The following is a 13,037-nucleotide window of genomic DNA, read 5'->3' as shown; positions in this document are numbered from 1 at the left end:
TCTACCCGTTTAGGTTAAGAACACGGGAGGAGACCGGCTCTACACGTAGGCTATAATATCTAGTGAACATGTTAGGTGTCAACCCAGCCCGCAGCTCTACAGATATCTGTTAGCGAGGAACCACGTGCCTGCGCCCAGGAGGATGCAACGCCTCTCGTGGAGTGAGCATGCAACCTGAGCGGGCATGCCTTGTGCTTGGTAAGCCAAGGCGATGGCATCCACTATCCAGTGGGCCATCCTCTGCTTGGAGACAGCCTTTCCCTTCTCCTGGCCTCCGTAACAGACAAAGAGCTGGTCTGGCTGGTTGTTGGCCCAGGAAAGTATGGCCATCATCTCTGGGTCCGACTCGGGTACCGCTGGCACTGCGAGCTGTCGTCCACGGAGATGTCTGACCCACCCTCCGATGCAGCGATCGACATCTGGTTATCGCGGGGAGCAACAAAGGAAACGACTGGTACACACCTCGAGGATGGTCCAGCATGTTCGGTTGGTAACTGAGCTGGCTGCGGAGTGTGAGAGGGATGAGGGTTCCTAGGGGGTTGGTTCCTCGAAGGAAGTGGGCTCACCGTGATCCTCAGGTCTCCCGTGTTACTTCCTGAAGCAACCCTCTGGGGAGGGTTGGAATGAGGCAGAGGCACGGGGACTCCGCCCCTTTACAGGAACAAGAGTCTCGACCGCAGCTCCGAGATGGTCATATTCCCACAATGGGTACATGCCTCATCCATGAACGCTGCCTGAGCGTGATCGAGGCCCAGATACACAAGGCAGCGATCGTGACCATCCCATGACCTCAACGACCACATCCAGAAAAACACAGATAGAAAGTCATCTTGAAAAAAACACGAACTATCTGTGTAAGCTCTTTTAGGGACTGCTCTCACAGGTGCTGAAGCATGCAGGGGAACAGTCACTGCGAACACAGTCAGGAATGTGCACCTGTCTGTGCGCCGTCTCTCTCTCTCGCTGGCAGGTCTTACCAGCCATGAAAGCAGCCTTTGAGCGCTCTGAGGCGTACCTTACCAGCTGTCACAACAGTTTTTTTGTTTGCTCAGTTTTTCAAAAACAAAAAAGACACAGAAGAAAGAGAGAGAAAAAAAGATTGCTCGCACTGCTGTGCTGTCACACCCGCACCGGAGAGGTCCAGAAAGGCTCGTTTGAAGTCTCAAAACTCAGTAGAGGCATCGAAGTGCTTGGCTCCGAAGCAAAAAGCTGAAGTGCAATCGCACCTGCTGCTCATTATATAGCAGGCTTGTTTCATATTTCATCAGGAGGTGACATGAGCTGGGCTGGCTAATAACCCACATTTTGTGCTATTGTATTTTCCTAAAAGGTAACCTGGTTATACACTTCTGAGTAGTGATGATTTTTTTGTGAATTTCCCTCTGGGATGAATAAAGTGATCTATCAGTTGGTCTGTCGGTCTGTCTGTCTGTCTGACAATCAGCTAGTGATTTCAGTACATCAGTAAATCTGAGCATATCTTCAACTAAAATCTGGCTTTTGCACTCAGGATGTGCACACATTATCCCATGAAGAAATCGTAGACAAATTAAGTGTACTCGCCTCATTTTGTACTTTCTTGCGTAACATCAATGCATCCTCCATCTTACTGCCAGTTGCTTGTGCTACAGCATGATAAAGAGCATTCTGATGATCCGAGTTAACGCTGATTATCTTGCCATCATCCTGCACAATGTCAAAATGGCCGCTGTACAGCTGTGCATAAGCTCTGTTTTAAAAACGTAAAAGTAACCACATTCAGTACTCAAAGTTCATAAACATTAACTGAAATGTATTTCTAAATGTGAGCAGTATAATGCTCAAGTAATTAGTCTTACTGTGATGTATGTGGGGCTTTTTCAGATTTGGTTAATCTCAGTTTTATATTGCCTGCTGATTTGCTGGTTCCTGGGTAAAGTTCCTCAGTGAGCTGTTTCCCATTTTCATCGATGACAGTGAGTTGAATTCCTTTTCCATCGAGCAGGTTACTTTTTGTGAGCACGTACACATCCATAACTTTAACAGGCTGATCAGTTTTGCACATATCTTCTGTATACTGCATTAGTTTTGTTTTGTCCTCATCTGACAGCTGTTCCACTTTCTTGTGGCTCGCAGATTTCTTGTTGTGTTTTCCTCTCTTGTCATCAAAGAAACGCTGAGTCTTATGACTGCGCATGACCTTGTCTACCGCCTGTCCTGCAGCACTGTTCAACTCACTCTTAAATGTGCTCGTCATTAAAGAAGTTATGTGTGTAGAACAGGTACTGATGAATTGCTCAGAAACTTTCTGTGCGATAATCTGTAGAAGTTCTCCTTTAAGGCGTTGGACATCGTGTAAATTGTGACGTCCATCTTGGTCATACTTTGTAATTTCTTTCTCAAGCTCACTGATGCTCTCCAGTAGTTCAGGAACAAAATTTTGTTGTATTATATCATCTGTTGGTATGGCACCCAATATTTGACAGTAAGTTGTTGAGTACTCATCTACTTTCAGAGCCAGATTTGCCATTTCAACCACACCTGACAGTTTTGCCTTATTCATAAGCTCTGTTGCTGCTTCACACACCTCAGAAAGTTTGCTGATTACGTCTCGTTCTCTGGTACAGTCCAGTATGTGGTGAGGAATTATCTTTTCACAGAACATATCGACAGATTTTTTTATTTGCTTCTCATAATTCTGGTCAATCTTGAAATTCTCTTTTTTCAAGGCAGCTTTCGGAATGCCTGAGCTGATGAATTCGACAAGAGCCTGATCCAGTTCACTGCTCCGCTTCACTGATAAAGTAACAATGTTCTCAAAACTGCTTTGTAAAATCTTCTTAAAGACTTCCTGAAGTGCTGAATCGATTGCGTAGTTCATGGCAGTGAGCACAGTCTTTTTCTCGATCTCCTGAACTGCATAGTTAGTCGCAAGTTTGAAGTTCTGTCTGAGCACTGTAGAAGATGTCATGTTTTTCATTCCAGACTTAAAAGATTCTTTACCAAGGGACGATAAACCAGACTTAACATTTCCTTTGAATGAAGTAAACACTGCATTTCCTGATTTAATGAATTCAGATGCAACAGAAGAGAAAGACTTTGTACCATTGAGCAGACTTTTTGTTGCTTCAAACAATGGAGTAACTGCTTTCTTGATAACACTAAAGCCAGCCGTTAGCAAGGCAAGGCCAATGCTCAAACTCTTAGATATTGCCCATGACACCCAATCAAATGTGCCCTTTATCATCCCCTTTATTCCATTGACCATGTCAGACACTCCTTCTGAAATCAGGCCCATTCCAAACTTACTGGCTGTTCCAAATGTCAGAGCACAAACAAGAATCCCAGCGAGAACCTGCAACACCCCAAGTATGAAACATATCAAAGCATCGATGCAAAACTTGGGTTTCTTTTTCACCTCAAAAACAACACCGAGGCCGTAGTCGTATAGCGATCTTAGCTCATTAGTGATGATAAAGTTTTTTTCTTCAGAAAGCATGTAGACTGAACAGTCTTCTGTAATGGCGTCACTGTTGTTTTTCTCCAGCTCTTTAAGTTTATCCAATGCATTATCAATGTACGTCTTCCAAGACTTAAAGATGTTCATTCTGGCCTCCATTTGACTCTGAAAGTTGTTATTGTCTGAACTCTGATCTTTGTTACCAGTGACTGATAAGTTACATGAGACCATTGTGTTTGAAACTTCTGAGACATAAACATCAATGGATTTCTTTGCCTCTTCCAGCAGTTTCATAGCGTCTGCTTTATAGTTACCCTTACCGAGGTTGATGGAGATGTATGCCAGGTTATAGAGTGCCACAGCCTTGTAGTGTGGGTCAGAGTTACCAACTTTTTGCCAATAGGATTCAGCTCCAAATGCATTGTTGGATTTGTCGCGGCAGTGTAGATCAGTTCTTACAATTGCCTGTTTGATGTGATCATAGAAATTATCACATTCTCCTCGCAGCAGCTTTCCACTTGTTTCCTTTATTGTCCTGATAAGGTCTGCCTGAAGTTGTCTGAAGTCATCATGCCTATTAATGTGATCTTCGTGAAGGGTCAACCACAAGGCCCAAGATTCTTTCAAAGCGTTGATGGCTGGCTGATAATCAAACTTAGGCTGATGATGTTTAAAGCAATCAGGGATATTTTGGAGCTGCATTCGCATGGGGTCCAGTTTTTCTTGCTGTGTGTAATGCACATCAAATTCCTTTAGCAATGTACAAAATGTGGAAAACAGATTTTCCTTTAGGTTTATTTCAACCAGCTCATCACTTTCCATGTCGTGGATTCGTTTAGTTTCATAATCCTCTCTTAGCTGGCGCATGATTTCCACAGACTGACCTTGGTAAGCTGGTGCGAGATGATCACAGTTCACAACCATCTGGACCATCCCAGGATTGCCTTTTCGAGATGTACGACCAAATATTTGTTTCTCCACTCTTCGGTTGGGTGGAAAGTGGGTAAGAAGTACGAAAAGACCACCACACTTATTCACACTTTCATCAACCTTAATGTCTGTACCCCGTCCTCCGAGATTTGTAGCAATGATGATTCTGCCTGCACAGAATTTCTCTCTTTCAATGTTGTGTTTCTCGCTGATTGTGTACAGAGTAATCTGTTCTGCCTTAAATCTGCCACCGCCTTGTATTTTCTCATGTAGATCATCTGCTGTTCTAACATCTTCACAAATTACCAAGACAACTTGCCCTCTGTCTGAAACTTTCCATGAAGTTTCACAAATGGTCTGGATCCATTGGTGATTCCCACCTTTCACCTGGACGACTGGAAGCTCCACCACCCTTTTATGGCGATGTGCAGGTACAGTGTAGCTCTGTGCTTTATAATGTCTCGCCAGAAAGTCCTGATCTGCCTTACCTCCTAATGTACCAGAAACCCCAAATATACCATTCCCACTGAGATACCTTTGAAAATAATGGAAATTTGACATGTAATTTGTCACATTGGATATCGGTGAAATTGCCAGTTGGTGCTTGAACTCCAAAAATTGTTGCAGACCATTACCCCATTTCTTGTTTTTCTCCAGCACACCGCTTGCTTTGAAGTCCACTGGAATTATCGCATTAGACTTATCTCTGTCAGCAACGTCTCTTTCAGCGGCCAGTGAGGTGTCGATCATGTATTCTCGGCCCTGTGACATCTCAACAGCCCTTAGTGCATTCTCAACAAAAACTGCTAACTGATTCTCAACATAGCTTTTCAAGAAAACAGGGATGACAATGAAGTTGTTGGATTCTTCGGCTGTTTGGAGGTTATCTGAGTACATGATATATGACTTTATTGTGCTTACAGTTGCATCAATGAGGGACTTCTCAGACATGATTTCACATGCCAGTCCTCCTTCCAGCAGAAGCATTTCAACATTAAGGTCACCTCGTTTTTCCTGAGCTTCAAAAAATTTTGCTTTCTTGTTCTCTAACGAATAACACTTAAACACTGCACTGTTCTCCAAGACCTCCTCAAATATGCTCAGTAGATCGTACTGTTGTGAAACTCCAAGTTTCTTCATGACTTCAGGTAATGCTTTAGACATTCCGTCCTCTTTCACATCATCTTGATATATCATTTCAATATCCTCCTGGGTGTAGAATCCCAAATTTACTCCGGGTAGCAAGATCTCATTTGCTGAAAAGCTTTCGGTTTCCAGTCCCATAACGGCTGCTGTTACGGCTTTGTGAATGTACTGTATCCGCGTTGCCCATTTTATCTCCCCCGTTTCAAGCATTTCAATTGGTTTACAAGTAGATATTATGGTCCATATGTTGGAAAGCACTTGCTCCACGTGCCTAAATCCAGTAGATTCATGGGACAAAAATGTTACTTGAACTCCATTGTCCAAGGTCATGTAGTCAACTTCATCCACTATTACAAGCTCAAACTGTCTTGTACCGCGAGTAGTTCTCTTCTCAAATTCCTGTTTAAGTGTGTCTGCTGCAAAGACTCCCACTGTGCCATATACTATTTGTTGCCTGTAAGCATCTTTAAGATGTTTCTCTTGTTCCTCTGGCGAATTGTCACTTCCATAATGTGGAGGTACTACAGATGAGGTGACACCAAACATTTCAAAAAACCTTTTCCACTCTTCTTGATCTCGTCTGGCTAGAACTGGAGAGCTTGTCACAATGTCCACTTTTGTTCCACGGATGGCCAGAATTGTTGCAAACATGGCTAAGATACAGGACTTGCCCTCACCTGTGCCAATTTCCAGAAGACATCCTTTATTTTCTGTCAGCTGTGCCAGGAGGAGCAAAAGCAATGATGCTAGTTGTGTACATCTTGGAAAATAGCCTTGAATCTTCATGTTGTCTTTTGTCGTGATTGTTGAGCAGTCTTGCACTGCTATTGACATTCCAATTAATACGTCTTTCAGAATTTTGATATCTGGGTTTGTAAGATTAAGAGATATTATCTTCTTTTTCAAATCAGTGACTTGTTCTTCAGTAAGGTCTACCAATTTATATTTTGGGAGTTCCGACTCTACGTATCTAAGCACATCCTTCAACAGCACCAAGACTTTCCCTGGACAGTTTGCTTCACGAAGTTCCTTCACAATTGTATCAGCATCTTTTTCCTTGTCGTTTTTTATTTGTTCTTCAATAAACATTAGAGGGTTTACATTTGTAAGAGCAGAGAGAACGTGAATGCAGTCCAGGTGGTAGGTTTGTGCTGTGTGGAGAACTGAATCGAGTTGATCACATTTGATACCTGGACTTTTGCAAATGAAAAGCATTATTTCTGTTGGGGTCCAGATTCTGTTGAACAACATTTGACCCAAAATGCCCCTACTTTGTGGTGAAAGCTCTGAGATTATGTCAAGTACATTTAATAAAATGTGTTCTGCCAAAGTTGGATTTATGGCATGAAGCTTCTCTACCAAACCCAAGAGAAAGTCATACTTCTTCTCCCAACCAAGTGGCTGATCTTCATCATCTTTAGCGTCTTCAGTGCTACTGTGCAGAATGAACTGTAGAGATGCCTCAAGAACTGTAAGCTTCTCTGTAAGAGACAGCTCATTATATCTTATAGCATGATCAAATGTAAACAGAGACCATACTGAAAGGTTGTTTTCTCTACAATATTGAACTGCAAGTTCATTCTGGAGCGTCTTAATCCTGTCCCAAATCTCATGCTGTATCTCTTTATCTTCTGTGATCTGGTACTTTAACAAAATGTCTTTGAATTTTTCTTCAACATCAGTAACCTACATAAATATACAAAACAAACATGGGTCTCAGTAAAAACGGATATTTTATCACATGCTGTATACAGTTACGTTTCTCAATCCAAATAAGTCATACCTCGTCCCTCTCAATTGCTGCAGCGTCATCTTCTATTTGCTGATGGAGAACTTGTGTGCGTTCATGATGTTGCTCGTGACCTCTGAAGCTCTGTTTTTCACGAAGCCGCTCAGTTGCTCGTGAAAGCTTGAGTCTGGATGATTCACTCTCTCTGTCCAGCTCTTGTTGAATCCTTTGCTCATGTTCCAAACGTTCCAGACGTCTTCTCTCCTCCTCTTGCTGTCTTTGTTTTTCATATTCTTCCATTTGTCCTGTTTAAAGATATCATAAAATACCACAGGATAAGAAACTAGGGAGCCCCTAAAGGGACGTGGTGGTGGAAAGAATTAGGGATGGGAGAATAAAAAAATAAAAAAAACTTTTGTGTTCCCCCGCAAAACTTTTGCGTTCCCCCGAGAGACTTTGCGTTCCCTCGCAAATGTGTTCCCCTGAGAAACTTGGGTTCCCTGGCAAAATTCCCTCACAACAGGTTTTTCGAGGGAACACAAACGTTTTGCGTGGGAACGCAGATAACTTTGCGAGGGACTGCAAATAACTTAGCTTACATTTCAAAGGACTATATGATGATGATAATAATAATAATAATAATTGTTTAATACCGTGTGATGTTATATTATCTGAGACCGTTATCATACCGTGAAAATCGTGTGTGTGTGTGTGTGTGTGTACACATATGTAAGGTTTTCTATGTTTAGTTTCCAACCACTGAGCCATCATTGGAGGATTCTGCAGCCAATTCTGAGTCACAGCTTTTTTGTCTGCTACCTCCTGCTGGTACGTATTCCTATAAATGTCCAAGATAAAGATATATTCACTCTTTCTCTCCAGCTCCTGTTGAATCCTTTGTTCACGTTCCAGACGTCTTCTCTCCTCCTCTTGCCGTCTCTGTTTTTCTTCTTCAATTTTTCCTATTGAAAGATATCATCAGACAACATGAGATTAGAAACAACATACAGATTCAACTTTATCATTTTATGGGTTACTTAATTTGCACATGCAAAAGTTATATGCTATCACTCAGGTCTAAACACGTGGTGCTGTCACAGATGTACATTAGAGATGTTTGTAGTAATTGTACAATTGAGACTGTTTTGGAAAGGCTTTTATCTTTTTATCTCTACTACTCTCTACTAATTCTGCGAATAACTGCAATTGCAGATTTCGAACAGAGATGGCGACAAAGACGAAAAACTGCGGACTGCAGCTTTAATATTTTTCATAAAACTACTTTATTAAGTAGTTATATAAACTTTATTAAACTAAGTGTTGTAGTTTATTAAAACCAGTGGGAGACCATTGATGTGTAAATTGAATTTGGTGACATTACTGTCATGATCCTGGTATCCTTCTCCTTTACTCTATCTCCCTCTGCTGGTCATATTTGTTATTGCAACCTCGTACACACACTCATTCACACTCATTATCTCATTCATCTCCAGCTGTTTCTCAGTATCCCATCTGTTCCTCTTCTCCGCACCTGTTTCGGCTGAAGCCAAGAATTTCTGTTTCATTAATTGAGAGACTTTTGTTGCATTTACCAAAGACTGTCTTCTGTTCAAGTTTTGCCAAGCGGCCACCTGTGTTGTTTCTCCTGAACTGAGATTAAAGAATAACAGCTCACCTTTGCGTTTGGGTTCTCTGTTCACTCACCTGACAGAATAATCTGACCAAGATGGACCCAGCGAAGGACGCTTCTCTTCAGTCGGCACTCGAGATCCAGGGAGCCATGCTGGGACGACATGAGGATGAACTAGCCGTCACTCGTCATGCCATGGACTCTCTCGCGGCTCGCATGTCAGAGATTTCTCAACAGCTACATCATGTCCGGGTCGATTCATCTCCGGCAAGGAGTCATGACGTTCCTGAACCTAGAGTGAACAATCCGCCGTGTTATTCCGGTGAGCCTAAGGAGTGTCGATCCTTCTTAACCCAGTGTGAAGTTGTCTTTTCACTACAGACTGCCACGTACGCTAATGATAGCTCTCGCATCGCATTCATCATCTCCCTGCTGACTGGCCGTGCGCGATAGAATGGGGTACAGCTGTCTGGAGCTCCGAGGCCGAATGTCTCAGCCGATATTCCTTCTTCAAAGAGGAGATGTTACGTGTCTTTGACCGCTCTGCTAGTGGCACGGAGGCTTCCTGGCTTTTGTCTTCTCTCTGCCAGGGGAGGAGGACAGCGCCAGATTTTTCTATTGAATTCTGAACCCTGTCTGCTTCCTGTGATTGGAACGAGCCAGCTCTGGTAGCCCGTTTTCTCGAGGGGCTCAACGCCGACATCAAGGACGAGATCCTAGCCCGCGAAAGCCCTACTCAACTGGACACCCTGATCGACATGGCCATTCGAGTGGAGAGGCGTTTTGAGGTTCGCCGCCGCAGCCGCAGTTTTGATAGGTCTTTTCTCTCTGCTTCTCCGACCTCCTCAGCTTCCTCCGCCACTGCCGCGACCGAGCCCATGCAACTGGGAGGGCTGCGTATCTCCGCTGTTGAGCGCCAACGCCGCATTTTGGCCGGGCTGTGTATGTACTGTGGATCTGCCTCCCATCTTGTCGCCACCTGCCCGGTAAAAGCCAGGGCTCACCAGTAGAGAGAGGGTTACTGGTGAGCGCTTCTACCCTAGACCCTCCGCCACGCACTCGCACTACTTTTCCGGCCCGTCTCCGTTGTCCAGGAGTTTCCGTCTCATGTTTGGTCCTTATCGACTCGGGCGCCGAAGGCAATTTCATTGATGAGACCTGGGCTCGAGAGCAGGGGATCCCCCTCATTATTCAGAAGGAATCCTCTCCTGTCCACGCCCTCGATGGTAGTATTCTCTCTCGAGTAAGATATTCTACTGCTCCGGTGAGTCTCACCGTCTCAAGCAATCATCAAGAGACAATTTCTTTTCTAGTTCTACATTAATCTTTTAATCATGTTGTTTTAGGCCATCCCTGGTTAGTTGAACATAATCCTTAGATTAATTGGTCTAATGGCTCTATTCTTTCTTGGAGTTTGTCGTGTCATGTTAAATGTTTGTTGTCAGCTGTTCCTCCTGTCTCTTCCGTTTCTGTTTTTCAGGAGGAGCCAGGTGATTTATCAGGGGTCCCGGAGGAGTACCATGATCTTCGAGCGGTCTTTAGTCGTTCCAGGGCCACTTCTCTCCCTCCCCATCGGCCGTATGACTGTGGCATCGACCTCCTTCCTGGCACTTCTCCCCTTCGCGGGAAACTCTATTCTCTCTCTGTCCCAGAACACGAAGCTCTCGAGAAGTATATGTCCGACTCGCTCGACGCAGGTACTATTGTTCCTTCCGTTCTCAGAGACATGTTAAACATTTTCGTTTTTGTTTATCTTATTTTCTCTCCCTCTCTCCAAGTGCACACTAAACACGTTCGTCAGGTTCTCCAACGTCTCCTCGAGAATCGACTGTTCGTTAAGGCCGAGAAATGTGAATTTCACGCGCAGTCTATTCCTTTTCTCGGATCTGTGATTTCTGCTGAGGGTATTAATATGGACATTTCCAAGGTACGCGCTGTTACAGAATGGCCAGTTCCCGAGTCGTGCGTCGCCCTACAACGCTTTCTAGGTTTCGCAAATTTTTATCGTCGGTATATCCGCAACTTTAGCCAGATCGCCGCACCTCTCTCTGCCCTTACATCATCCAAGGTCCAATTTTCCTGGACGGAGGATGCGCAAGCTGCATTTGATCGTCTGAAATCGTTTTTTCCGTCCGCTCCGATTTTACAAACTCCCGATCTCTCCAGACAATTCATAGTTGAGGTTGACGTATCTGAGGTGGGCGTGGGAGCTGTCCTCTCCCAACGCTCCCACTTTGATGGCAAGATTCACCCCTGCGCGTATTTCTCGCACCGTCTCTCACCCGCCGAGCGAAATTATGACGTGGGCAATCGTGAATTATTGGCCATTCGTTTGGCTCTCGGTGAGTGGCGTCACTGGCTTGAGGGTACCGCTGTTCCATTCATTGTCTGGACGGACCATAGAAATTTAGAGTACATTCGCTCTGCTAAGAGACTATGCGCTCGTCAGGCCCGTTGGGCACTTTTCTTTACGCGCTTTAATTTCTCTATCTCATACCGTCCCGGCTCTAAGAACCTCAAGCCGGATGCTCTCTCACGACAGTTTTCTTCCCCCGAGGCTGTTCCCAGTAAGGAGGAGATCGTTCCTCAGGGCATGGTGGTGGGTGAAGCTGTCTGGGGAATAGAACGTTTGGTTAAGCGCACTCTTACCCACGCCGTTACTCCTCGTCTTTGTCCCAAGGGACTTTTATTCGTTCCGCCTTCTGCTCGTCTAGCTGTCCTCCAATGGGGGCACTCGTCCAAACTCTTCGCCCATCCCGGCGTCCGGGGCACCGTCGCGCCATTTTAAGATCCATGGTCTCCCCACGGATGTTGTTTCCGATAGGGGTCCCCAATTTGCTTCCTTATTTTGGAAGGAGTTTTGTCGTTTGATTGGTGCGTCGGCGAGTCTCTCCTCCGGTTTCCACCCTTAAACCAATGGCCAGGCCGAACGAGCTAACCAGACTATCGATCGTATTCTCCGCAGCCTCACGTTGCGTAACCCTGCCTCCTGGTCTGAACAGCTTCCCTGGGCTGAGTACGCCTTTACTTCCATACCGTCCTCCGCTACAGGGTTATCCCCGTTTCAGTGTTGTCTTGGTTACCAGCCCCCGCTATTCTCCTCACAAGACTCCGACTCTAAATTACCATCCGTCCAAGCCTTTATTCAGTGTGCTAAACACACTTGGAGAGGGGTTAGATCTGCTCTTTGCAAGTCCCGTTCCCGTACCCGACGGTTTGCTAATAGGCGTCGAGTCAAGAGCCCTTGTTATAGTGTGGATCAGAGGGTTTGGCTCTCCTCTACTAATCTTCCTCTCCAATCCTCTTCGCGTAAACTGGAACCAAGGTTTGTCGGTCCGTTCCGTGTCCTTGAAATTCTTAGTCCTGTCTCTGTCAAGCTTAAGTTATCCGCTAACCTTCGGCACATTCACCCGGTCTTCCATGTGTCCTTTATAAAGCCCGTTATTCAACCTCGTTATTCACCCCCCCCCCCGTCCTGTCACTTCTCCTATCCGAGTTGAGGGCGCCCCCGTCTATAGGGTTCACAAGATTCTTGACGTCCGCCCTCGAGGTCGTGGCCATCAGTATCTGGTGGATTGGGAGGGTTACGGTCCTGAGGAGAGAAGTTGGATTCCATCCCGGGACGTCCTGGACCGCTCGCTGATCGATGACTTCTTGCGCTCCCGCCAGTCTTCCTCCTCATCTGCGCCAGGGGGCGCTCCTTGAGGGGGGGGGGGGGGTACTGTCATGATCCTGGTATCCTTCTCCTTTACTCTATCTCCCTCGCTGGTCATATTTGTTATTGTATCCTCGTACACACACTCATTATCTCATTCATCTCCAGCCGTTTCTCATTATCCCATCTGTTTCTCTTCTCCGCACCTGTTTCCAACTTTCTCTGATTCTACTCCCTATTTCTAAGCTTTCCTTTTCCATTGTTCTTTGTCAGATTATTGCCAAATGCTGTGTATCTACCTGCTCATTGATCCAGTGGTTTTGTACTCTGTCCTGTCCGGTCTTGTCTCGTCTCGTCTGCTGTCAGGATTATTCAGATGACACTGTGCTTCGCCTCTGCTTATCCAAAGCCTCGGTAAACGTGAGTGGTCTTCGGTTTGGCGTTCCCGCACTCTCTCTACGGACCCAGCCTGTCTAAATCATCTGGGATTCCTGTTTCGGCTGAAGCC

General features: G+C 45.1%; 1 protein-coding gene across 1 annotated transcript in view; it reads right to left on the bottom strand.

The window, feature by feature from the left end:
• The window catches only part of LOC143718601 (uncharacterized), a 92,337-nt gene that overhangs the window by 28,638 nt on the left and 50,662 nt on the right, over positions 1-13,037 (bottom strand). Inside the window, exons 4-6 of the mRNA XM_077209617.1 lie at positions 7,299-7,549; positions 1,839-7,201; positions 1,564-1,729 (exon numbers count right to left, since the gene is read on the bottom strand). Of these exons, the coding sequence (XP_077065732.1) occupies positions 1,564-1,729; positions 1,839-7,201; positions 7,299-7,549 (5,780 nt within the window). The remainder of the gene's footprint in view (positions 1-1,563; positions 1,730-1,838; positions 7,202-7,298; positions 7,550-13,037) is intronic.

Source organism: Siphateles boraxobius, unplaced genomic scaffold (genome assembly GCF_051911475.1).
Source record: "Siphateles boraxobius isolate OS27281-9 unplaced genomic scaffold, OSU_SipBor_1 61, whole genome shotgun sequence".
Classification (NCBI taxonomy): Eukaryota; Metazoa; Chordata; class Actinopteri; order Cypriniformes; family Leuciscidae; genus Siphateles; species Siphateles boraxobius.
The sequence above is the reverse complement of the archived record's forward strand: the minus strand, read 5'-3'. Positions and strand labels throughout refer to the sequence as shown.